Source organism: Melospiza georgiana, chromosome 2 (assembly GCF_028018845.1).
Source record: "Melospiza georgiana isolate bMelGeo1 chromosome 2, bMelGeo1.pri, whole genome shotgun sequence".
NCBI classification, from domain to species: Eukaryota; Metazoa; Chordata; class Aves; order Passeriformes; family Passerellidae; genus Melospiza; species Melospiza georgiana.
The window spans coordinates 26,477,391-26,504,607 of record NC_080431.1 but is presented as its reverse complement, the minus strand read 5'-3'; the positions used below and the strand labels follow the sequence as shown (position 1 = coordinate 26,504,607).

At 39.4% G+C, this 27,217-nt stretch overlaps 1 protein-coding gene across 2 annotated transcripts; it reads left to right on the top strand.

The window, feature by feature from the left end:
- Positions 1 to 849: 849 nt before the first annotated feature.
- ASMTL (acetylserotonin O-methyltransferase like) lies at positions 850 to 26,342 on the top strand. Of its 2 annotated transcripts, none has more exons than XM_058018449.1 (13): positions 850 to 993; positions 1,961 to 2,092; positions 3,869 to 3,916; positions 4,546 to 4,610; positions 5,628 to 5,689; positions 7,597 to 7,705; positions 11,655 to 12,075; positions 14,954 to 15,116; positions 16,855 to 17,039; positions 18,744 to 18,873; positions 19,963 to 20,106; positions 20,607 to 20,729; positions 26,019 to 26,342. In XM_058018449.1, the coding sequence occupies exons 1-13, from the start codon at positions 901 to 903 to the stop codon at positions 26,231 to 26,233; spliced, it is 1,890 nt and encodes a 629-aa protein (XP_057874432.1). In that variant the 5' UTR covers positions 850 to 900; the 3' UTR covers positions 26,234 to 26,342. The 2 variants fall into 2 exon arrangements, with proteins under 2 accessions (XP_057874432.1, XP_057874431.1); XM_058018448.1 differs by lacking the exon at positions 26,019 to 26,342 and adding an exon at positions 22,852 to 23,508.
- The last annotated feature ends 875 nt before the right edge of the window (positions 26,343 to 27,217 follow it).

Below are 27,217 nucleotides of genomic sequence, written 5' to 3'. Positions count from 1 at the left end.
ACTCTGATCGACTTCATGGCCTCCTCTGGACTTGCTCCAAAACTTTCATGTCCTTCTTATGTCAGGGCTCCTTCTGAGCTAAGAAGAAGTGATAACACCTCTTTTCCAAACACTTCATGCCAGCATTAGGGGAGCAAAGGGATGGGATGTTACACATTATGTGAGCACTGGTGAAGCCACCTCTTGAGTAGTGTCAGTTCTCTGCCCCTCCATTCAGGAAGGACATTGAGGTGATGGAGTGGATCCAGATAAGGGGAGTAGAGCTGATGAAGAGTCTGGAGCACAAGTCCTGTGAGGAGCGGCTGAAGGAGCTGGAGTTGTTCAGCCTGGAGAAAAGGAGGCTCAGGGGGGACTTCATCACTCCCTGGAACCACCTGAAAAGAGGCTGTAGCCAGGTGGGTCGGCCTCTTCTCCCGGGCAACCAGCGACAGGACAAGAGGAAATGGCCTAAAGCTGTGCCAGGGAAGGTTTAGGTTGGACACAGGGAGGAATCTCTTCACAGATGGGGTGATTGGACACTGGAATGGAATGCCCAAGGAGGAGGTGGAGTCGCTATTCCTTGAGGTATTTAAGGAAAAACTGGACTAGTGTCATGGTCTATTGGACTCGATCTCAGAGGTCCTTTCCAATCTGACCGACTCTGCGTTTCAAGGCTGCTGTCAGCTGGTGGGCAGGGGATGACCGGGACAGATGCAACCCTTCCCTCACGGCAGGTTGGCCTCCGAGCCACTCTCCCCACACGCGGCCGCCCCGTGCCGCAGGGATCCGGCCCCGAGGTTCTCCGCCCCGGCCTGACCCGGCTCCGCCCCGCGGCCCCGCCGCCACATAAAGCCGCCGCCGCCTCCTCCCCGCCCCCGAGCAGCGCGGAGCGAAGGCTGAGAGTGGCCGTGCGCCGCCGCCATGGTGTTGAACCCGGTTCTGGGGAAGCTGGTCAGCAAGCGGGTGGTGCTGGCCAGCGCCTCGCCGCGCCGGCAGGAGATCCTCACCAACGTGGTGAGTGCGGCCCGCGGCCGCTGGCCTCGCACGGGCCGGGGGCTGCGGCTGCTGCCAGCGCCGGCCGGGCCTGCGGGGCCCGACGCCTCCCGTGAGAGCAGTGGGAGGGGAGCGGGGCGGTAAAGGAGATGTGTCCTTTCTGAAATGTGCTGGTTAGAGCAAAGGAGGCTGTAACCTGTCATTGAGACTGTTCAGCCCCTGCGGAGCAACGTGTGAGCCTCGCTAGGTGGGCTGCGGGAGGCTTTTGAATAGCACTTGGGTATCACCTATCGAACTTAGCTTGCTTAGTATTACCATTCTTAATTCTCCCGATAAATTGAACTAAAGTGGAAGAAATAACTTCAAAATACGGATGTGTGGAGAAGCACCGAGGTTCAGTCATGCACCAAGCTATTAGAAACACAGCATGCCTGCTGAGTGCAGTAAATGTACAGGTGTAACCTAGAGCAAAAAGTTAGAAGAACAGTTGGGCATTGTTTGATTAAACCAATCAGAAACTGTCTGGTTTTGATTTTTGTTTATCATGTGTGTAAGGACACATAAAGTGCAGTAAAGCTCCTATAAGAGTGTGCACTACTGTTGCATGAGTGAAGTGCTATTCGTGGATTCAGTTTAAAAAATCAAGTAATATAATCCTTTGTTTATGAAGTGTCTAAGTTTATACTGTTAGTTTTTATATGAAAAGAATAATGAAATTACAAATGTGATTAGGTTCTAATAAATATGGGCAAAATCAAATATACACACCAATTTAAGCTTTCTGCTTGTTTTGTTTTAGATTGCTTGTAAAAGATATGTATGCACTAGACACTGATAGAAGCACTGGGGAGTTTTTTTGTGTGTGTTTGGGGGGGAGGTGTATTAACATGTAAAAAGCAGATGTCAAATTTGCTATTTGCTTAAGATGCCTTGGGAGTAGTGTTTAATAATGAGGTCAGATTGACTGCATCACTTTCCTATGTTACAGGGCCTCCGGTTTGAGGTGGTTCCATCCTGGTTTAAGGAGACACTAGAAAAGTCATCTTTTACAGCCCCTTACGAGTATGCTGTGGAAACAGCAAAACAGAAAGCTCTTGAAGTAGCAAACAGAATGCATTTAGTAAGTTAGTAACTATTATGCAATGAGCTTTTTGTCTTTAGGTGGTGCATGTTACTGGGACTTAATTTGCTTGCACTGCTTAAGTGATCTCTGAGTCCTTTTTCTCCACTGAAGGCTAATGTGTGTTTTCCTGTCATTTGTGAAAGATGGTGTCTTGAAATTGCCTCATCGGAAGTCTAATGCCTGCAGTTCAGGCTTTCCACAAAATGAAGTGGCCTGCATCTTTTGTCAGCACCATACCTACTCTTGTATGGGATGCATATTCCATATTTTTTTGAACAGTCAGGTGTGTGGCTGACCTCATTCCACATATTTGATTTATTTGTTGGCTGTGGAGACAGACTCCACAGAAAAACACTGATGGGATTCCAGTGCTTTGCAGTAGCTTTCACTGAAGGAATGACAAGAATAGCTCAGGAGTTGTGAGTATAGTGGTACTGGATGAAAGCAGAAAAAAAATTACTCTTTCTTTGCCCAAAATGTTTTAAAACAGAATTTGTCTATCTAATTTTAAGAAGGCAGAAATTGATATTATTTCAGATTCTGTTAGGTAAGGCATCCATTTTGTATTGTAAATTTTATCAAAACCAGTGATGCAACTTACACTTGCAGTGGTGTTTGACTTATGCCCTTGGCTGTGATCACTGTTTGAACACATAAGGCTCACCAGAGGCTTGCTACATAAGGCCCACATAAGGCTTGCTACCAGAACCTGTTTAAAAGTTGAGCAGATTAAATCTGACAAAATGGACCATAGTCTTTTCTTCATAATATAGCTCTGAAAGAGAGGGGTGTTTACTGATCCTATTCTAGCAGCAGAAAAGGAGTGTTGAACACTTTAAATCAACAGTGTTGTCAGATGTCACCATTCTTCAAAGCAAATATTGCATGATCTCCAGTGTAAATTGTTACCCAGTTTTCTGTCAACTACCTTCCAGACAGTGGTACAGCATAGGAGAATGGATTTTAAACCCAACCTCAATAAATTACTTACTTTGGGCTTTCATTGCAAAACACTGTGCTGGTGATAATGCTGGTTCAGTGGATTTCAAAATGCTTCTTCATACAGGAATTAGTAGAACTAATTCTAGATATCATTAAACAGTTTAGAGCACATCAAGTCTTTGTCTAGAAGAATTGCCTCCCTATAATTGTTTTATTATAATGGTCACACAGACAGGCTTCATGTCATGCTGTGATAAGTAACAGCAGTATGCCTTGTAATATGCAGGTAAATCAAAACTTAGCTATAAGGACAGGTACTGTTTAAAATCAAGAAAGTTTTACAAGGAATTTTTATATATTGCTACCTCTCATATTAAAAAAAATAGATTGTGTTCCCTTTTAAGGGAAAAACACAAAGTGTAGCTAAAAAATGGGGATTTATTTTTCAGTAAAATTTTGCTTGGAGAAATGATCCTCGAGGGCTGTATTCTCTGGTCTCCAAGTACTAGGCACTTCTTTAAAAGAATTGTTTGCCACCTTGAAGACCAGAATGACTTTTGAGAATGCACTTTATTTCCTGGATGCTTTTATTCATCAGTAACGTATTTGGACAAATTTGTGGCTTGAGAATGGTGTGCTCAAGCCTCATTTCTATGGTGATATAAATGTTTACTATTTTGCAAAAAGTGCAAAAGGAGAAATAGTGTCTTGCTTACAGGTCAGTGTAGAGCCTTGCTTCTAAACCAGTAAACTGCTATTTTCTCACCTTATATCTTAAAAAAATTTGTTCTCTTTCCATCTTCTGACAAATGCCTTCTTATGCTTTTGCAGAAGCATATGAGAACACCTGATGTTGTCATAGGAGCAGACACTATTGTGGTAAGAAGTCTTTAGTGATTTTGCATTATTTTCATTTATGACAAGTGTAGAAAATACTTGTATCTTTAGGTTTAAGTTTGAAGCTGCCTTCACTGTGAAGTTAGACCTGCATTATGATACCTCTTTTTGGGATGTGTTGATGTGGCTTTTAGGGCTTTTTTTTCCCCAACAAGGTAATTTTTGAACTCTTGAGAGCAAAAGCCTTGCTGCTGGTTTTGGGGACACTAATACTGCCATAAATATTGCCTTGGATCTCCTTATATGTAATGGAAATTCTGTTTTCAGGTGGCTTGTCTGTCAGGAAGTCCAGATCATGTGAACAGTCCTGTCCTGTGCCTTGTAGGAGGAGGTCACTTTGTATGTGACATCTTCACAGAGACAGTGAACTGTTAAGGACATAAAAAGTTGAATTATCCTTTTATCTGAAAGGTGCAGACATTGGAGGGTGGAGTATGGCACTCGTGCTTGACTCTAAATTACCTGTTGTACCAAAGTATTTGTGCTTCTTGCTCTACTCAATAGACTCACGTTTGAAGCCCTGGCTGAAATCATGATATGAACATCATTTCTGATCTCAGTTTTTGAGAAGTGAGAAAAAGCAGCATACTCACTCTGTTTTTCTGTTTTAGTCTGTGGATAAGCAGATCCTGGAGAAACCAGTTGATAAGCAAGATGCTTACAGGATGCTATCCAGGTCTGTAGTTTTAAGTAAGATATGAAATTTGAAGATGCAGTTTCTCTCCATCACTTAGATTCTCAAAAGGGTTCCACAGAAGGGATACATGCAAATTTTTTGGGGTTTTGTTTGTTGTAAGTTTAGTAGGTCAATCTCTTAAGTAGGGATATGAAAAGCACTTAAATATTTAGCTTTTTAGAACTCCAGGAAAAAAGGGAGACAAGATGATGCATCTTTGCATATATCCAAGGTGTCAAGTGAAAATTTTCACACAGTTTCATCTTACAATTTGGTGTGGAATCCCGTGGGGGACAGAGCATGTGGGATGCTTCTGATCTCATCCAGAAATATCCTGCTTAGTCTTTACAAGATTATTCCTTAAATAGTCTCTTCAAAGAGTCACATTCCCTTGCTATTATACCTGTGTTGCTTACACAGCAGGTAATAAAGTCCTCACAACTAGTTGGCCACAGCGTGGCAGTCTGGAGCCACTACAAGTGAGAGCCAGGGGTAAGGGAATCTGGGCTCTTCCTCTGCACTCCGGCTTGCCATGCGATCTCTGGGGACCAGTCTGGATGAAATGAGAACATATGCTCTAGTTCCCTATTACATCTTTAGTCTGAGTTACTTCACCCAGCTATTTATTGCCACCTTTCAGTGAAGATAGCCCTAACAGTAGAATTTATGCCAACTGGCCTTTTCTAATGCATTTGAAATAGTCACATTTCTGATGTACAGCGAATGAGCTGATACCATGGACTACTCTTATACAAGTGGTATTTCAGAGACTTGAAATGACTGCAGCTTTTGGTAGTTTATGTGATTTTTTTTTTTTTTTTTTTTTTTTTTTTTTTTTTTTTTGTGTTTTGCCATTATCTTTTCAGGAATATTGAAATAAAATTTGTTTCTTTAGGATGCATGTCAGATCCATTGAGTGATACATTAATGAAATGGTCTGCTTCTCAGGCTGTAGCAATATAATCATGTAGAATATTTCATAAGACTGTTGCTTAATGGACATTTTTTGCCCAACAGGTTAAATGGGAAAGAGCACAGTGTTTTCACAGGAGTGGCTATTATACACTGCCACAGTAAAGGTATGTGTCATTTTATTACAACTCAGTATTTGTATTAAAAACTACTCTCATGATAGCTTGTACAAGTAAAGAAATAGGATGAAAGTGTTTCATATACAGTCTGAATTGGTTTTGTACTCAAAAACTACCTTATGGAAATAAAAATTAAAGACTCCCCACAAAAGCCAGCCTTCTTCCTGTATTCAGTTTTCACACAGAAGGGAAAGTGACAAAACAGTGGAGTTCAGAAGTACTGTCTCTGAAAGCTGTGAGACTAATTGAAAGGCCAGTGTAAGTGGTGGAATATTCTAAATTAAATTCAAGTAAGGTACTGTAAACCGTGAGACTGAGCTGAATGTGATCCATTTCAACTTCATTCTGTGTTGTGCTTAGACCAGTTGAGGCTTAGTACCTCAGACTGTTAAGAAGCTGTAGGGAGCAATACTCCAATGTTCCTTACCACATAATGTATAGAGAAAGTGAGTCATTTTTATGGAAACTACCATAAATAGAATTTGAGGAGTGTTTGAAGGGCATTGTCTGATAATTGTGCCAGTAGTCTTTTAGTAGAGCTTTTGCAGACATTTCACTGGACATAGGCTTTCTGTACACAAATGAACAGTTTTTGAATTTTTCTGGAATGGTTGCTCTTAACTCTTGTAAAACTGAATTAAAGTTAGTATTGCAGTACTGCTAATATGCTAGTACAGTAGAGGAAGAGCTGCTGCAAAAGAAATAAAACATGTTTTATTTCTTTTGCCCACAGCAAAGGGCATGTTCCTGTGAGCAACCCAGCAATGTAAATAACACCTTTAACTCTTTACTCTAGGAAGAAGGTTAAGTGCACCCAGCTGTAGTAGTGATACTGTAACAGCACATCTCATTTGAAGTGTACAAATTTGAACTGCATCACAGTCAGATGAATAGCAATATACCTTTATATACCCCAAGAGATGCAATCAATAGAACAGTTTTGTGGAATTACTATAAACTGTATTTACAGTTTATGATTACAATGTGCTTTTTAACCTGCTAAAGATGAATTTTTTTATTAGAATTTGTTATCAATACTGAAAGATGTGGTAATCTGTCTTCATATGCACCAATTTTCTTATTTTGTTTGAGCTTCACACTATCACTGTTAGAGATTGGTTGGCACTCTTCCTTTGGTCTGTACTGTAGATATTTCTTACTCCTCCTCAAGCATTTCTACTGCTACCAGAACTGTGGTAGTAGGAGATGCTTGGTGTTTATAGAAAAGAGTAGAGAGAGCTAATAATCTGCAATGTGCACACTCATCTGTGCAAGGCTGTTACCTTTTGAACATGTTTTGGAAAAGCCTCTGTCTGCAGTGACAGCAGGGCCACATGCAGCAGGGTCCATACCTAGGTCTGCAGTACTTTATTTCACCTTCCCTCATCCACTTCCAGCTACAGAAGTCTGAAATAATATTGTCATCTCTTCAGAGATGATAGGAAGGTGACGGTGATGATTCCTGATGGGACTGCTGGATACCCAAGTCTGAAGTACACGTGCAGCTGCGTGTACCCACTTTTATGACAGCTACATGTTGAACTCTGATATGTTGTTCAGAGTTCTTTGACAACACTCATAAAGTTGAAATGGTGGCTGTAACCTTCTTTGTACTCAGTGCTGGATGTGTGTGCCAGCATCCATAAATAGCTTTGTGTAAGCATTGGTAATTTAAGAGTATATTCCACACAGGAAGAGCAGTCTGTTATCTCTGAGACAGGACTGCAGAGGCTGAAAATGCAAACTTACTGTTTTGAGAAAGTTGAATCCACTGTCCCTGAAGACATACATCTGTGCAATATATTTAATTTTTCTCAAGCAAAATTGTAAAATGATTAGGAAATACAACCTAGATTTTATGCTCTCTAAACTACAATTCCCGTTTCTTTCTGTAGACAATCAGCTAGAGATGGAAGTCACTGATTTCTATGAAGAGACTAAAGTAAAATTTTCTGAGCTGTCTGAAGAGCTCTTATGGGAGTACATTCACAGTGGAGAGCCAATGTAAGTAAGACACTGATGCCACCACACAACACTTGAGAATAGTCCTTAGGGTACATTGTTAAGCCAGTGTAAAACATCATTCTGTGTTCTGTGAAATTTTGTTCTGTGTATATGAGAAATGATAGTATGGGTGATGCAAGGGCACTATTATTTTGTTCTTGTGTAAAGCTGTCATTTCTCCAGTGAAAGTGAGCTACCTTTTTAGAACCCTAATGATTTTGAAAAGTGAAGACTTTAAATACTCTGGATTAAGCAAGCACTTGTGCAATGTACAATTATCTTTCTGTTAGCAGAACCATTCAGGGATCTTCAATGCCCAAGACAATGCATAGTTCATTACAAACAGGTGAAAAGAGGTAGTGTTGAATAATCAGGGCATCATGGAAGTGTATTGGGAGAAACCTAGAACTTGATTCATTTAGTTTATCAAAATCACTACTCTTAACACAAGGAACACCAGCTTAGTTTTTACTAATCCTTGTGAAAAGTGAACACCCAGTTTGTGTCTGTTACTGTGTCAAAATTGTCCTTCAGTTTATGCGTTTCTGCTACACTGGTAGTATAGTTACTGATCTATATAGGCAACATTTACAAAGGCAATATACCAGACAACAGTTATTCCATGGAAAAAATAGGATGAGATTAGAATGCTTAATTACTGCTTCGAAGATGAAGTTCACTAGATTGCTTTAAAAAAAAAAGTACTTATTTGGAGACAACAAGGGAAAGGAATTTGTCTTCCCTTTGTGTTAGCTGGACCTGCCTGAAGGCATAGTTAGCACTATGGACTGCATATCAGGTGATCTGATGTGAACTTTTGTCCCTGTAGCTTCAATTCTGACCATGTAAGAAATTGTGGTGGTTTTTAAACTCACTTGTGCTATAAAACAATAAAGCCACGTTTTACTGAGGAAAAGAAAGCACTGTGGACTTTGGATATACTTCAATGCTTATGTGTAAATGAGGTGTACTTGGTGAACATGTAAGGTTGACAGCTTATTGAATAGACTGATTTTTAAATTTGATGATACGGAGAGAATATTTTGGCAAGACTGCAGCTTGTAATAAATTCCTACATAGGTTTTTGGAAGGTGATGTTTGCTATGCCAGTTAGTATGATGTTTAGATTTAGTGGGCCATAAAGTTGCAGCTTGAAGGAGAAATGACCATGGATTTTTAGGAAGAATGTGAGATTGAAAATTATTTTGGAATATTCAGAGTATTTCCTCTGGAAGCAAATATCTTTAGCAGTACTTTACTGCACCAAAACGGCTCATGAGCAGTGCTGGGTTGTTCTGTTCATTCTCCTGGAAAAGGAGTGTGTCATCAAGGGTTTCTCAAGGACCAAAGGTTCAGAGAATGTACTTTATTATTCCCTGAGGCTGAAGAAAATTGATCTTTGTTTCTATAATCCTTGTTTATATATGTTCCTATTACGTTTATATAATAGGAAGCAATTGTTCCAACTTTGCAAAGGAACTACTAAGCACGGTGTCCTAAAAATTTTGCAAAATTCAGTAAGGAGAAGTATCTCACAGCACTGGTTTTTGGTTATTTTTGTTCTCTTCTCCATGTCCACTCATACAGGTTACACAATTCTATGGATTTTTCTAAACCCATAGAAAAACCTATTCTATAGGTTTTTCTAAACAACAAGTGACCATTCCTTTTTTTTTTAATTTCCATGGCAAAATGATTTTCTGAAATAATACAAGACTTAATAATCACATGAAAAAAATAAAAGAAAAATGACTAGTTCTCGTTAAGGATTAAATAGAGTTCTTTTTCTATCAAAAAACGTGTACCATATGCAGTAGGGTCCATAGCCAGGTGTGCAATACTTCATTGCACCTTCCTTCTTCCAGTTACAGGAGTCTGAAATAATCTAGTCATCTCTTGAGAGGTGACAGGAAGATGACAGTGATGGTTCTTGATGGGACCGAAGAAGAAAATTGGCATATAGTATTTAAGTCAATCACTGGTGACAGAATAATACTAGAAATACATAGCTGATGTAAAGTATGGGTAAGGAAGGAGGGGAAATTGCTGTCTCAAGGTAGTCTGTGATGAGGCTATAAAAACTCTCAAATTTTGGCTTCAGAAAGATGTTTTGCTTTTTATTTTATTCCTGTTCCTCTTTCTAAGCAAGGATTTTCTCCTTGCAGGCAGTCTCTTTCCTTTTTTTCTGTGTATCTGTAGAAAGAAGGCTGTACCCCAGTAATCCTCACTGTTTTGGGCTTGTATAATGAGTAGACTTTGACCCAGCTTTTTATTTTGTAATCTTTCCCTTATGAACAACTTTATCTGTCTCTGCTTACAACTGCTAGCCTGAAAACTGATGTAGTTTTAGTAGCTCTCCTCTGATGGCAGTGAAACTAAAGGACTCTACTCCAGTCTTGTAAGGAGGTGATGACTGAGCCTTCAACTCTACTGCTTCACATTTTACTGTGAAGGAATAAAATGTAGAATATAAAAGTTCTTTTCAGGATCCATTCCAGACATAGTGTTGTAGAAAAATAAATGTGTAGCCATTTCTGTTAATCTTCTTGCTGGGAGTATGATGGTTATAATGTTTTTTGCCTATAATGGACTGCTGCTTTTGATGGTTATAATGTTTTTTGCCTACCTGTAGGCATATACCAAAATAACTATAACTTCATTGAAAAATGAGAAGACATTTTAGTTATTATAATATTCCTAATGAAGTTGATGTAAATCATAAGAACGTTATAAAAGAAAAAATAATTTAAACAATGACAAAGTTATAAGGTAGTGCTGACAATGCAAGATTAAAGGAAAATCCCTATTCCACAATTTATAGCAATTCAGAAAATCCTACTTGCTGGTATACTGATTCCTCTCATTGTTTTAGCCTTTTAGCCTGCTATTTAGAAAGGGAATCCAGAGATAAGTACTAAAAATAGAGATGTTTCTGATCAAATCTAAGATGAAAAAATTACTGATAATTTTTTTTCTGTAATGACCTTCTTTCTAAAGCAGTTTGTGTAATTCCATACTACCTTAAGTTAATGGATCTGAGACTGACTGACCTTTGGTTTCTAAGCTTGCTGACGTAGGTTTTCAGATTTTGCTCTAATGTAGGAAACATACTTTTAACTGCCTTGTTCCTTGTATTAGAACAGTAAAATTGTTGGGTCTCCTGCAGCTTATCTGACTTGTACATATTTCCATTCCAAACTGTGGAATTTGCATAATTACACCTAAAGACAAATTAGATTTCCAGGGTTAGTTTCTGTGCATGTACATTCTCATGCCAAATTACCAGTATTACCATGACATCTGAGAGCAGAGTGTTGTGAACCACAACTCTGTTCTGTCTCAGATGGTTGCACAAGAGATGGATGGATAGGGCTAAATAGAGTAGGGGATCTTATTCGAGTAGGTTGCTCTTTTCCAAGGAAGTCTTGTCTTCCCAATCCTTATTTTAGGTATTCCTATGACTGAGATCTGCAAGATGCTTTCTGTAATAATTTGAGTTCTAAAAGGTCATCTTTATTCAGCTCCTTTGGGACCTAAAGGCTTTCCAGCCTCTTGTGGAATTGGGTGAGGGTCATTATGCATCTGGTGACCCAGTGGCAGTGCTGCTCTTGGTGACACTTTTTGGTTGTTACCTTTTTGGTGCCCATGACTTGGTAACCGATGGCAACACACTGACTGCAGTCACCTGCTGCTTAGGTGACTGTTTCACTTGCACTGTCTGAAGCATCAAGACCTTTGGCTCCTCACCCTTAGTAGAAATTCTGATCCTTATATTTATCTTGTTATTTACAAATTGAAGTGTTGAGCCTACCTGGTAGATTCAGTCTGCCTGTAACTTAGGTACACTAGACTTCTAGCCTCTGCAGTTCTGGTGTATTATTAGTGTTCTGTGATATCTCTGCTCTTAACCTTGATTAGATCTTTGTTGGTTTTGCCTTATCTTCCTCAGGGACAAGGCTGGTGGATATGGTATCCAGGCCCTTGGTGGAATGTTAGTTGAGTATGTCCATGGAGACTTCTTGAATGTGGTGGGATTTCCTCTGAATCACTTCTGCAAAAAGCTGGCAGAATTGTACTATCCACCCTCTAAACATAACATACAACATAAAAAGTATGACTCTATCCCTTCTGTGGACACTTTTGAGAACCTCAGTGATGGAGAATCTTCAAATTTCACAGAGCACAAAGTTGCTAGTAAGTTGGACCACAGTGGGATGCATTCCTCAGGAGCTGCTTACACTTCTGAAAACACTTCTGCTGTCAGAACTGGTTTTACAGTACCTTTGGAAAATCAGAATGGAGTGTCACAGAGTGCACCAAAACTTCCATCCAAAATTCTAGAGCTGATGGATGGTTTTAGAGCTTCAAAGGTAAGGGGGGAAAAAAATTACTCATTACATGGTTGTCTGATGCATTTGTTTCACTGGACTTCAGTATGCAGCAGGTATTGTGAAATATTTCAGCTGGAGAAGAAATGTATTAATAATTAGTAAAAAAGGACCACTGATGTTCTGGAGAATCTTAAATAGCTGAAATTTCCGGTGCAGTGCAAGCATTGCTGGGTTTGTCCCTTTGTATTTGCTTTTATGTGTTCTATGAAATTTCAGTTACCTATTGGATAATTTTATCCCTTGAGTTGAGAGGGAAAAGAATTTGCAGATTTTTCTTTTTTTACTGATCAGAAGAACACAACCAAGCTGGAATTATATACTCTTAAAAAAAAATTAATGTGATTAACTCACCTGACTTAACACTGTGACAAGAATTGTATATATTATATTTCCTTTGTAACTTTTAAGGCTTTGCATTAGAATTCTGTGGAAGATCCTAATTTTTTACTGCCTCTTCAGAATATTAATTTTAATAACCTGTTTCATGTTCTGGATGTGTTTAACTGATAATATCCGTGCTGTATCTGATGGAGGCATACTCATAGCAGCTCACAAACAAGGTCACATGCTCTGTGTTTCAGCCAGGCCTGATGAGAAATGCATAGCTGGACATTTTAATTACTTCCAGATTTTCTACATAGTTCCAGTGTGGCAAAGACAATAGTGAAGAAGAGGAAGAAGAAATGAACAGTGATCCTTCTAATAGGTCACTGGTCTCCAAGTTATTTGTGTTTTAGGAAGATGTGGGAAAAAAGTGCTCAAGTGGCAGTGAAATGCAAACTTGGAGCTAAAGATCCAGCAACTTGGAGATGAATGGGGGGGGGCACACCAGACAGTGAACAATAGTTTTGCTGAAACAGTGGAGAGTTGTGCTCAGCTCTGGAGGAAGACTGTAGTGTGATCATGTGGTTCTGTGGGTGTGCTGCTTGTAGGCACACAAAGCTGTCCTGAGAGGTTTGGAATAAAGTGGCTTTGAGGGTGCTGCATTTGTGAACTTCTTGTGTATCTATGGGGAGGGACATATTTGAATGGGTGAGATGATGCTTAGCATTTCTTCCATTTAAGTAAAAACAAATATGGATAATCATCAGAGTGTGGCTGTATATTACTTATACTGTTTACAGTGGTGTGATGCTGAATAGTTTCGTGCAGTGAAAGACAGTGGAAGCTGGAAATAAAAGAAAGAACTTTACTTTCTCACTACTCCTGTGTAAAGTCATAGTGTGAAGTACTGAATCACATGTTGAACTTGTGGGATTTTTTTCCCACTAAATGGATCTTTGTAAAATTAATTAGTATGAATTGCAATCTGACAAAACTCATCATGTTTCTATTTGCAGAATAGGTATAAGTATACAAAAGCATTTATTTCCACCAAAACTCTCAAGTTTTTTTCGTTTTGATTCTTGGGTGTCGCTTCAAGAACTTTATAAAGTGAGTAAAGTCTCCCACAGGTGAAGGCATTGCTGTCTATTTCCCTGTGAACCACTCTGTTGCAGAACAGGAGGAGATCAGGGTTAAATACCTGCACGTTAAAAAACTTTGACGTTCCAAAATTTACATGGTCTGATCTGTACTCATATCTTTTACGTTTTTTCTTCTTTAATTCCTTTTTTTTTTTTTTTTTGACTGAGAATTACTGAATGGGTTGGTCAGCCAAGTTTTCTGCCTTATCTTCTCACCTTCTTTTTCCTGTTCTAATAGTTTCCAGTTGGTATGAGTCCAAAGACTGGGCAGGTCTCAGAAGCCATCTGGTTGTAAACTAGGTGTAATTGGCTCAGTATTGTGAAAGCCTGAATTATAATAAATCCCAGCAATATGTTCTTATTAAGGTTGTTATAAAATAGAATAAAATAAAAAGATGTGAAGGTTATAGAAGCAGACCTACCTCTCAAAGTTAATCTTTTTCTCTCTTTGATTTTTATTAAACAGAATGTCAAGGCCCTTCTTTCCTTAATTACCTTTAGATTTAAATTTCATTATAGTTGCTTGCAGTTGTAAAGAAGTGGATTCTGTCATTGCTGCATTTGCCTCCACTATTGTGCTCTCCGCAAGTTCCTTGATTTTAGGTGTTTTACCTGCTTCAGAATACAGAACCTGTAGAATTGCAAATTAATTTTGAATGGAGAGCTATGTATTACTATTTTTAATTAACTTTACTCTCTGGTTTGGTTAGCATATCTTGAAAAAAGTTCAGTTAAGGTTTTCAATTTAAGGCAGCCATTACCCATGACTTTCTTCACCATGAAGCACTAGCTGTTCTTTTGTTCCCATGTGTACACATCCTGGTAAGGTGTGCTTGTAGTACAGTCGTCCTATGAAGTCTTACTCTTTTTGTTCTTAATCTTTTAGAGTTTTTTTCCTTAATTTTGATAAAATAAAGACTTGTATTGTAGCAACTGAAGCTGTTACACTATCTTGGTGGAGACTTTTGAGTTCCTTATGCTTTGGGTCTATCAAATTTAATTTTTCATTTTTTAATAACAATTTTTATTATCAAATTTTGGTATTGGTTCATATGCTTAAGAATGTTCCATTACATCAAACGGCCATACAGATGGGGAAGTGCTGAATATATAAATAAAGTGGGTCTTCATACACAATTTTTAGGCTGCATTCCAGAATACTGTGAGTTCCCTTCTCTCCCAAACACCATTGTTAAAAGTTCTGTTACTTAGCCAAGATACTGAAACCCTCTGAGAAGGAAGGGAGCAATTTTTAGGAGGTTTGTGAAATTGTGTTGCAGTAGTTTAACAGTAGTTGTGTAGAATTATTGTAGGCAAACAATATAATTCTTCTGTTTTCTGATTTCAGTCTTTTAAACACAGCATGATAACAATTTCTTACCTACACATAGGCTCTGTTTGTAGCCTCTAAGCTGAAGATATTTGATCATCTCAAACATAAAGGTCCAACGAAGGCTGTGGATATTGCAAATGATGTTGGAGCCTCTGTATGTGGAACTGAAAGACTCCTTGATGCATGTGCTTCTCTTGGATTACTGGAGAAAACACCACAAGGTGATTAATTTACCCTCTGTGCAACTGTATATACTAAAAGACAGGACTGGAAGAGATGCTTTGAAGGTCACAGGTTCTGACTTGATATTGTGGGTAACTTGGATTTGGGGCAGAGGGAATGGATTCCTTTGCTTCATTATTAGTAGCTGGAACTGTTTCATGTGGTGGAAGGCTTTATGTAATGAACACATTCAAGTCTCCCGTATGGAAACCTTAGATTGTTTTTGCTCTCTGTACATAATACTGACCAGATTTCTAAGAAAAGATTGCATGGACAGTCCCAGGGAATGGTGTAATAGCTCAGATCTGTACTTGAGTCACAGCAACCCCATGCAGCACTACAGGCTGGGGGTAAGGTGTCTGGAAAGCTGCCCAGTGGAAAAGGACCTGGTGGTGTTCAAGAGCAGCTGAACATGAGCCAGCAGTGCCCAGGTGCCCAGTGGGCATCCTGGCCTCTATCAGCAGTGGTATGGCCAGCAGGGGCAGGGCAGTGACTGTGCCCCTGTGCTCAGCACTGGTGAGGCCACAGCTTGAATCCTGTGCTCAGTTTTGAGCCCCTGATGACAAGAAAGACACTGAGGTGCTGCAGTGTGTCCAGAGAAGGGTAATGGAGCTGATGAAGGGTCTGCAGGGTAAGTCTGGTGAGGAGTGCCTAAGGAAGCTGGGAATGTTAAACATAAAGCAAAGGAGGGTCAGAAGAGACCTTATTGTTCTCCACAACTATGTGTGAGGATGTAGCCAGGTGGGAGATGGTCTCTTTTTACAAGTACCTAATAGCAGAATAAGAGGAAACAGCCTCAAGGTATGCCAGGGGAGATTTAGATTGAATATTAGGAAAAATTTCTTCCCTGAAAGGATGGCCAAGCATTGGAACAGGCTGCCCAGGGAAGTGGCTGCCTCACCATCCCTGGAGGTATTCACAAGGTATGTAGATGTACTTGGGAACCTGGTTAAGTGGTGAACTTAACAGTGCTGGGTTAAAGGTTGTACTTGATAACCTTAGAAGGCTTTTCCATTGAAGTGATTCTGTGTTTCTATCTAAAATGATTGTCAAATTCCATTTCCTGCTGCAGCAGTGCCATCAGTCTTCAGCAGAGGATCAGGCTTTTAATGGGGAGAATTCTGCAATCTGTCCCTCTTTGTGGACAACAGCTTAAATTTTAGTGCTCCAAACTGGAACAGCCCATGAATGTGTATGTAAATGAGGGAGTCAGTATTAGCATTAATTTTTTCAATCAACACTATGTGGTTCTAAGTTTGCATGTGTATCATTTACATAGTAAGACTTGAAATAATTAGGTGTAAAGAAAAGAAAATAAAGGAGTCTTTTTAACTCTGTTAGAGGACAAGACAAATGAAAAAGACCCAAAGACAAAATGGAGAAAGCTTAAATTCAGGAAAGAAGCAGTCATAATCTAAACAAAAATAGTCAATAATGAGCAACATCTAATACTGTCCCTTGAATATTTGGTATCTAACTGAGGTACTCTGGTTTAAAATAAAAAATAAATCAGTGTGTATCTACATTTTCCAGCATCTAAATTCTTTTTTGAAATAAAGTACTTGCTCCTTGAAAAATAACAAGATTTTCAGAATTAATTTTTGTGCAAAATTTTTAGTAATAGATCATAAAATCAGGATTACTAGTTATTTATGCAGGGAAACATGCCTTCAGATTTTAAACAAGAGTTGCAAAGTACTGAAACAAAGCTGGTTACAACTGTGTTCTTCCCATAAGGTTACAGTAATACAGACTCAGCAAATACCTACCTGACCTCAGATGGTAAATATTCACTGCATGGCTACATTATCCATTCTAATGACCACCTTTGGCCTCTCTTCACAAACTTGGAGTTTGCTGTCAAAGAAGGGAGCAGGCAGAATCATCGAGCCTTTGGAAAGAAAGCAGATGATCTATTTAAGGTAATATAAACTCTTACTACTATCAAAACTAGCTGTGAGGAGCCCAGAACTGCTCTAGGGACAAATGGAGATAGAGATGTCTGAAGAAAAATTGTCAGTCTCAGAAATGGTAGAGAAACAATGCAATTCACCAGTCCCAGGCTTCTGTTCCCTTCAAGTTTAGGCTGTGAAGTAGTGGAGCAATCACAGAATATATTGGGACATTTGAGTGCTGACAAAAATTCTCCAGATGAAGTGTTGCCCATCCCACTGACACTCGGAACAACCTCTGGGCCTGATGAATTGACATTTGTGTCCCTTTTATAATACCAGATAGTACCTTACCACACCTGTACTCCTTCCATATTGGATGCCAGTCAGTTGATAGTGATGTGCATCCAGTTTAGGCTGTGCTGTGTAGTCAAAGCTGGTTCATGTTGATGCAGTGGAGAAGGGATCTAATCTCCTTTATGAAGTTTTTTAGTTTTGTATAAGCTTCAAGCTGATATCTATTACTGATAAAATTGTAATCCTTCTGCTTTCTGTTTCAATCTGTGGTAATCCTTTACCAATGCTAGCCCAAGTGGATGTGATCAGGCTGGAGAATCACTTAGGAGTATAACTAGCCTAACTTGTCATTTACTCATCTGGTGAAGAGGTTGAGAGGCATAAATATTTGTGTCTGTGTAAGCAGAGAGCAGGAGAATGTCTTGGACAGCACTGCTGGCTTAAATTGTACTTCAGACTACATCCTGAGGTCCTTAATTTGTATTAAACTTCAAGATGGTGATGAAGGCAGTCTCCTGAAGGAGATGTCTGCATCCCTCATGCATTGTCAATGGAACAAAATAAGGACTTCTGGAGACTTAAAAGCTCTGCCAGCTTCATGTTATTACTTAAATAACTGGAGGACAAAAATTCCATTGGAAATCATTCAAAGGATCTTTAAAGAGAATTAAGATACTTTGCTTTAAGATAGCTGTTGGAGTAGATGTCTAAATTTATATACAAATTAAGTGGTTTAATTAACCACTGGAGCTTATCCTTTGTTAAAATTGGGTTATCAACTTTGCTTGGGTGATGCTTGTGTTCAGTTTGGACCTGGGCTCCATATGTGTATAGGACGGTGTGCCTGAGCAGAATCTGTGGGCTGCCTGTGGCACTATGCACACCACAGCCTGGAGATACTGCCACTTCATGGTAGTTGCAAAGCCAGGAATAACTGGTGAAATCTGCATAAAGGTGAAAGGTAAAGGGATTTGTGTGTTTGTGTCCTTGAAAAGGTAAAGGCATGAGATTCTGCTACTGAATGCTTGTTTGTTCCCTAATCAAAAAAAAAAAAAAACAAAAAAACAACAAAACCAGAATGATCTTTAGCATTTCTGATTTATGGTATGGCCCAATTATCTAGTTATCTTTCCATCATGGGAGAATACATGTTTGAGTGAAGTGAAAGCAATTTGTGAGGGTATCAAGAAGGAGCACTTTTTCTTTCATTCTCCTAAATCTGTCCTTTCAAGGTGTCTGTGTGATCAGAATTCTCAAGAGGATGCAAAAATCTGCTTATCACTACAGCAAAGGATTTGGATGAGCAAATAGTCAGTGGCATTTTTAATGGACCTTTTCATTTTGGGAATTCTAATGTTCACCTACTGCCTTGGTTGTACATAGTTTTAATTAACCCTGAAAATAAACCTTAATTATGCTGTTTTTCCCCCTTTTTAGGACTATTATCACAGCCAGGAAGTAAAGCAACGTTTTATGGCTGCCATGCACAGCATTGCTCGCCTGACAGCAAGAGATGTGGCTACAGCATTTGATCTTTCACAGTTTAAATCTGCTTGTGATTTAGGAGGTATTGCTTGTAATTGAACTTGTATACAATAAAGGGAAAAGTTTGATTTCAGTTCTGCATTTTATTACTTAAAAGACATGTATTTCTTCACTAGAGCTGTAGTAATATTATCTGCTGTTGTTTTTCTGATACTGCAATGTCAGGATAAAAGAGCAGTGCAGCTAATTGAAAGCAGAGTTACCTAAATGGTATTAGAATAGCTTAAGACAAGTGAATGTTTGTTTCAATCAGTTACATGGCTCAAGGCTGAAAGTAAGATAGTGGCTCAGGTGATACAGCATTGCGGTGAGAGTGCCATTTTCAGCAGTATTGTTGCTCTCCTTAGGCACATCCAGGATCTCCAAAAGTAATGCAAGTAGTGAACCACCACCACTGGGGTGTCAGACTTGAAACACTGCACTGCTAAAACAAAAGTTTGATTCTTTTCTAATGGATTTGTTTTGTGTATTGTTGTAGTTATTAATATCTAATATGTCCATCAATATGTTGAAGACCAGTGATATACCTGAAGAAACTCTGCTTTTTAGCATTCCCTTTTTTTTATAGGAAACCCTGTACTTGGAGCTGCACAGAGGAAGTATTATTATACAGGGAAAGATCCATTGAAGGAAGAATAATTTATTTAGTGCCTGAGGAGGTGGACAGTATCTCAGAGGAATTAACCCAGTATTGGTACAACTGTTGCCACTTGTGTAGAGACTCCAGAACTTCACAATCTTTACTATGCTGGAGAGTGTCAAATTTCATATATCAGTGCTTTGTAAATGTTAAACAGTTAGAGGTGTTCTTCTTCAGCAAATAGAAGTATTTGCCATTTCATTTACATTTTGATACTCCCCAGAAAAACCCTGAGGTACTGATATCAAAGGTCACATTTGCAATTCTGTGTCAGTAAGGAGTCATGCCTGCATTCCACAACCTTTAAAACCTTGCTCTATCAACCAGGAAGTCTTGTTCGTTGTTGAGCTGTCTGTCTCTGGTTCTGATTGGATGCCTCTGTTTCACAATGTTATATACAGCCTTGTCTTTAAAAATGTCTGCAAATTCTGGGAGAAAATAACTGAATTGACTTCTTTAAACTCTTAACAGGTTGCACTGGAGCTCTGGCTTATGAATTAGTACAAGTATACCCAAATCTCAAGGTCACAGTATTCGACCTTCCAGAAGTCATTGCAAACACCTCTTACTTTCAGCCTTCAGGACAGCACACTGCTCCAGTAACATTTGTGTCAGGTAAATGTAGCACATTATCATTTTTCTGGTTTCTCTTGTCCTTGAGCACAAACAGTCTCTTTTGCTGCTGCTGCAACCCCAAACAAATCTTAGTACAAGGCAGTATAGGTTCACCCAGGCTAAATGGGGACATAGTATTTTTCAAGACTGTGGGGATAAAAGTGCTTGGAGAATGTGGCTAAGTAGGTTAGTTAGTAAGTTTTTTAATACCACTGGAAGCAAAAGCTACATGTGCTTGTCTGAGGTATTCAATTTCTAGACAAGTTCAAAATGGTGACTACAAAGAACTTTGTCTCCTTCCTTGCTTTGTGTTTACTCTCCAGTGTTTTGTTAGAGAATTCTTGCCTATGATCTGCTCTTTAACTACACTTTCCTTATCTGCAAATCAGGGCATACTGTACCGGTTCATTCTTGTTACTTTTGTACTCTGCTGAAGCGCCTTGTTTTTGCAGTATATATTCTGTGGTTTCTGTAGGAATGTACTAACTGTTTTCCAACAGGTGACTTCTTCAAGGATAATCTTCCAGAAGCAGATCTTTACATCCTTTCACGTGTTCTTCATGACTGGCCTGATGAAAAGATACACGTGCTGTTAAGCAAGATATCAGCTGTTTGCAAACCAGGTATGTTTTATTATCTTGTGAACTTCAAGGTGCATGTTAATGTACCCTTAATGAGCACTGAGTAATGCTTTTCTAGTATGAACTTAGGATATTTTTTGTTCAGTCATAGTAGCTTTTGCCTGAATGTGTAGGCTTGCATTATGATACCTACTAATAAAAAGAAGGAAACAAACCTGCAAATAAAACTATATATAATAAGCTTTTACTATAGTTGCAGGCTTCACATGCAATGTATCATATCCCCAGTCTCTGTCATGCCCAGACTTTCTTCCTAAGCCCTGTATCATCAATTAATTAAGCATGTGCTTATTTCTATACATAAAATTAGCCTAACTGAAGTTCCTTTGAGTAAATCAAGCAGCAGCAATTTGTTTTGCTGTTGTTTTGCTATCTCAGTAGTGTCCAGAATATGGTAAACTGGCTGAAGTTCAGTACTACTTTATGCACACATACCCTGAGAAATATGCAGCCTTTTTGACTTTCTACTGCATTTGAATCATAGAATCATCAGAGTATCTCAAGTTGGAAGTGACCCATAAGGATTATCAAATTGAACTCCTTGCTTCTTGAAGGCTTAACTAAAACTAGTTCATATGATTTAAGAACGTCATCCAGATGGTCCTTGAACTCCAGCAGGTTTGGTGCTGTGACCACTTCCCTAGGGAGCCTGCCACCCTCTGGGTGAAAAATCTTTTCCAAATGTCCAGTCTGAACTTTCCCTGATGCTTCGTTGCATTTCCTTGTGTGCTGTCACTGGTTCACTGGTCAGAGAGAGGAGATCAGCACCTTCCCCTCTATTGCTCCCTTTGAGGAAGTTGTACATGGTGATGAAGTCACACTTCAGCCCTCTGTTCTCCAGTCTGAACAGATCAGGGGACCTCAGCTGCACCTCATGAATCTTGGTCTCATGGCCCTTCACCATCGTGGTCACATACACTGAGGCACCCAAAATTACACACAGAATCAAAGAATATGCTGGGTTGAAAGGGGCCCATCAGCATCCTCAAGTCCAACCTCTAGCCATATGCAGGATGCCCCAGGGGTGACACTGTGTGCCTGAGAACATTGCTCAAACACCCCTTGAACTCAGGCAGTCTTGGTGCTGTGATCACTTCCTGGGGAGCCTGTTCCAGTGCCCAGCCATCCTCTGGGTGAAAACCCTTTTCCTGATACCCAAACTAAACCTCCCCTGACCCAGCTTTATGCTGTTTCCTTGAGTCGTGTCACTGATCACAAGAGTGAAAAGATCAGTACTTGCCCTCCATTACCCCTTGTGAGGATGTTGAGGACCACAATTAGGTCTTCCATCAATCTACTGCAGGCTGAACAAAGCAAGTGACCTCAGCTGCTCCTTATAAGGCTTGCCCTTTAGACCCTTCACCATCTTTGCGGCCCTCCTTTGGATGGTCTCTAATAGCCTAATATGTGTGTGTATATATATATGTATATATATACACACATATATATATGTTTTATATTGTGGTGCCCAAAACTGCACACAGTACTCAGGGTAAGGCTGTGCCAGCACAGAGTAGAGTGAGACAATCACCTGTTTAGTGATCATCTGACTAAATCACAGAATTTAGTGATCCTGTGCTTGGATGCACCCCAGAACATGGCTGTCCCTTTAGACTGCCAAGGCACACTGCTGACTCATATTCAGGCAGCATTAAAGATCAAAGAAAACAAAAAGCAGAAAAGCCTGATTCCTTAATGCAAGTGTAGGTCTGACATTTGTTTCAGAGGAGAGGATGCAAAATAAGATCTAGCCTATTAGCTATAATCCTGATGATAAATTGTGAAAGAAAATTTTGGGTGACTGTCTTAATCTTATGCAAAGTTTGACAGATGCTTGCAGGAGTTCAGTTCAAATGAAAGCGAGGCTGAGTTTAAGAACATAGGCAGGAAGTGATCCGAACTTCTGGAGACAGTGCTCTAAACTCTCCCTTGTTTTTAACAATTAAATGGTAGCTTCCAGGAAGAGATAGCTGAAAGTAAATTTTCACTGATTTCCACTGAAGACCATTAAAATCAGTCTGAGGGAACCTCTGTAATTGTCTCTGAAAAAGCACTTTAAAGTTGAGCTGACACAGGACCACTTTTGGTTGTTTTGGAAATGCAGGAAGTGCCTTGCTAGTGGCAGAAACTGTGCTTGATGAACAGAAGATGCACCCTTCAGTAGCTGTGCTACAATCCCTCAGTATGACTGAAGGCAAGCAGAGAAGCAGCTCAGAATATAAACAGCTACTGGAGAAATACGGATTCACAGATGTACAAATTAAGATCACAGGAAACTTATTAGATGCTGTTCTGTGCTTCAAGAAGAATCTGTCACTGTAGTGTGCCCACAACCAATCTGGAATGCTGAATTTTCTCCCCTTGTGCAATATACCCATTATCAACCAACTTGTTTTGGCAGCTGAGGATCATTTTGGCCCTTTGTCTGAAGCCTAGCTGTTACAGGCTCTGGATACAAGCTGGAGTGCAGCTTCTGCCACAGTGAATTCTGTGCATTTTAAAAAGTGTCTGGGGCAGGCTGAAACACCTGCATGTGAAATACCTTAATGTCCAGTTCTTCTGTATACTGTATTAAGCTTAGACTTGGCATAGCTGTGTATAGCATGTCAGGTTAAAACTGCAGACTAGTACTGAGCTACATCAATGTCTTAGTTTTCTTGGGCCATAAAATTAAAGAGAGTTCTCCTTCTGCAGTGTATTCAGTGGTTATTACTAATTTTTATCAAAAATAAAAAAATTAATATTGTACCATCTGCCTGAATTTGGGAATGATAGTCCTCTTTTTCACTGCTGTGTGGGACTTTGCTCAAAAACATCTCATATGTAGTCTTTTAAAGCACTTCTTCTACAAGCAAAAGTGAAAATGGAACAAACCTCAAACATGCTCCTACAATAGCTGTAGTGACACAGAGGAACTTCAGCAGCCTCTGGCCTCCAGCCACAGTATGTACCTGCACAGGCTGCAGCTGAGAGCTGTTCATATTTCATGCTGCCACTTCTGGGGTTTTCTGAATATGGTTGAATAGCCATATTTGCTTTCTGTCTCATTAACTGAGATGAGTTTTAGGATTTATGTATAAAACCTTGTATGAAAATTTAAAAAAATAAAAGTTTCTTCATGCTTAAATCTTTAATTGGAGAACTGCATACTGTATCCCATCTCTTCAAGTAATTTGTCACAAATGTCACCTCTGCTAGTGTTTATTTCTTTCCTGATACTTCATTGATTTTTATTTTTTCTTTCCAAAGTGTATCGGAAGCCTTTCTGGAAACTAAAGTTACACTTTCAAACTAGCTTTCTTTCTATCAGTTGTGAGGTTTTTGCCTGTTGCTGGTACAGCAGTAGTCCCAGTAAACCAGTAACTGGAACAGTCCATGAATGTGTATGTAGTAAACCAGTGTGCAAGAGGCTGTGCCAGTACTGAATTACCAACCTCAGCAAATTAGAGAGAGTTAACGAGGAAGGTTAAGAGTTGCATCTGCCCGGATGTTAGTTAATCAGGAGTTACTTTGCTCCTTGGCCAATGGGTAAAGAAAAAGTGCCACAGTGGCTCACCTCATTAGGAGAAACAGGCTCCCTACAGAGAATTTCAGGTGTACAAAATCAGGGAAATGTCAGACTTTGCCACATTGGGGTTTTTAATTCTTAGCAGAAGGTTTCTATGAATGGAATTTTGACTGATCTTATCTCTACAGACATTTAAAACAGATAAGGCTGAATATTCAAATGAATAAATTTAAAATGTTTCTTTTCCACATTGACATGAAGCTTGCTTTTAGCTTAACAGGTTTGTATGTTGAGAGAGACTCATTCTGGCAATCAGATGTGTCTCATCTCATAGTTACTCATGAAGTTCATAATGCTTAGTTACTCATGAAGTTCATAATGCTGTTCCTTAAGCTGCTTTAAGCTGTTTGAGTCAGAAACAATCAAATCCTAACATTGGCACACCTGTAACTGTTACAGACTTTAAAACTGTGCCCCTAAGTACTATGTCTCTGACTGTAAAATTATAATAGAATGTGTTTGGCTACTACCCAGCCTTCATTTACTCTGTGATTAATGCACAGCACTAAGCATTAGTCCCTTGGGCATGCTGTCTGTGGTCATGTACCACAGCTTTGCACTCTCAGGATAATTAAGTGTTGGAGCAGATGATCCAGGGAGGTTGTGGAATCTCTGTCCTTGGAGGCTTCCATGTGTGAAGCCAGTCCTGAAGAAGCTGAGCTGATTGCAGAGCTGCCCTGCTCTGAGTGTGAGGCTGGACTAGAGATCTCCTGTGGTCTGTTTCAGGCTCAGGTGCTCTGCAATCATGTGATGCAGCCCAGTCACCTGAGGAATTATAAGCTCATTTTACTAACACACAAATTAAGTTTTTCAGCTGCTCTGAATATCTTTTGCTGACTGGTAGAAGGAGTGGATTTAATAGTCTAACACTGAAAAGATTCTAAGCAATGTACATAACTGAGGAAATTTTCCTGACATGAAGAATGAGGGGGTTAAGTTTTAAAATGTTATGATGACTATTGAATGTCTGAGCTGTACAAGTTGGAATGGCTCTGAGGAGATTGTCTTAAAGGTCAGAAAGGTATGAATGTTATGCTGCACTTCATAATAAAATCACTCTGAGCTTCTGCTATTTTGATCTCAGTTGGTGTCAGGCCGAAGGCAAGTATGTATTACAATGCTTTTGTCTGTAGCCCTCTCTTGGCTTCCCTTTCCCCTCACACGTCTGAATATGGAGAAGAAGACTGTAAATCATTTAAGTTCTGCTTTCATCTTTAGGTCAGTCCCACCACAAAGAATTCAGTTTCTACAGAAATAACGTACAGAATGTATTGAACAGAAACACTGACTTCTCCTCTGCTTCTGTAATGCTTGCCATCCACTCTTCTCTTTGCTTGGCATCATTTCAACATGAGTGTGAAGCAGCAGTAAATCCCAAAGAGATGCAACTCTATTCCTGTCTTACTGTTTCCTATAGTCCTCATGCCAAGTCTACAGAAGTCATCCCCTCTTCCCCTGAAAACAGATGTGAATTGACTTGTGAGTGTTTGATCACTCCATACTGAGAAAGGGAATTTCCTGGGGTTTGTGAGAGGAGTGGATTATTCCTTTAATAGTGGATTAGTCATTTAATAGGAGAGAAAATCCATAAATGATAAAGGAATTCACCCAGGTCTTGTAGTTTGCACCCTTCTATATGGCAGCAGAAATTTTCTTGCCTGATAATGGATTAGAACTGTTGCATGTGTTTCTCTTTAAATTAGGCTGTGCAGTTTTGCTGGCTGAAATGGTGTTGGATGATGAAAAGAAGAACAGGAGCACAGCTCTGCTGCAGTCTTTGAACATGCTTGTGCAGACAGAGGGAAAGGAGAGAAGTGGCTCTGAATATCAAGCTTTGCTGGAACAACATGGATTCAAAAATGTCAAAATCAGAATAACAGGAAATTTGTTAGATGTCATTCTCTGTGTTAAGACTTAGAAAAAAATGTAGTCTGGATGTCTTATACTTGTGTTTGATGTTTTGTTACTATCCAAATACATTCTCAACTTCCCATCAATACCATAAAAAAGAAATATATTAAGAAATGCCATCTTTGTGGTACTACTTTTTAAAAGTTTATTACATTTAGTTTAGACTTCAACAGAACGATGCCAAGAGATTCTGTCACTGCACAATACGTGTGGGACACAAATGGTGTCATCAGCCCAAGGGCAGTATTCACACTGCTGAGAAGTCACTTTCTTCATACTTGGTGCAGTTAGAATAGTAGAGTTTTTAGACCAGCACACACTGCTTTGACCCTGTTCCAGGAGGTTAATATTGGTATGATTTTAATGCTCCATCACCATCCACTTCAGTATCATTTTATATTGCACCCTCTACTGTAAATAAACATACTCTAATCAACTCTGGAAACTGCTACTGCAGTGGTGTAAGATTGGAAACAAGAACTGGAGCAGCAGCTTCCTGAGAGAGTCAAGATGGACTGCTCTGCTTTGAGAGAGGCTTCCAAAAAAAGGCAGTTATATAAAAGCACAAGTTTCCTCTGTGATTGTAATTTGATATTAAATCTGAGGGCACCGAGTTTGTTTCAAGAACATCATCCTATACCTTTTTAGCCCTTCTTAATTTGTGAGCTCTTATAAAAATGGATAGCAGAATATGAGATGAGGAAAAAAAGGTGAAGAAACAGAAGAAAAAGCATGGTGATGGAGAAAAAAGGATTTCCCCCAGTCATGTGCAGGGGAGCTCCCAAGCTGAACAGAACATGACAACTACAGACTGAACAAGTTCCCCATTACAAATTATGTGCCTTTTACCTTCATTTTTCACACTGATGATACTCGAGAGTCTTAGAATATGAAGTTCTTTTTAAATCAATAGAAAATTTTATCGTGAACAAAATCTCAGTCTTGGAGACAAGTATTGTGCTAAGAGAGTATTAACATTCAGTTCTGAGCT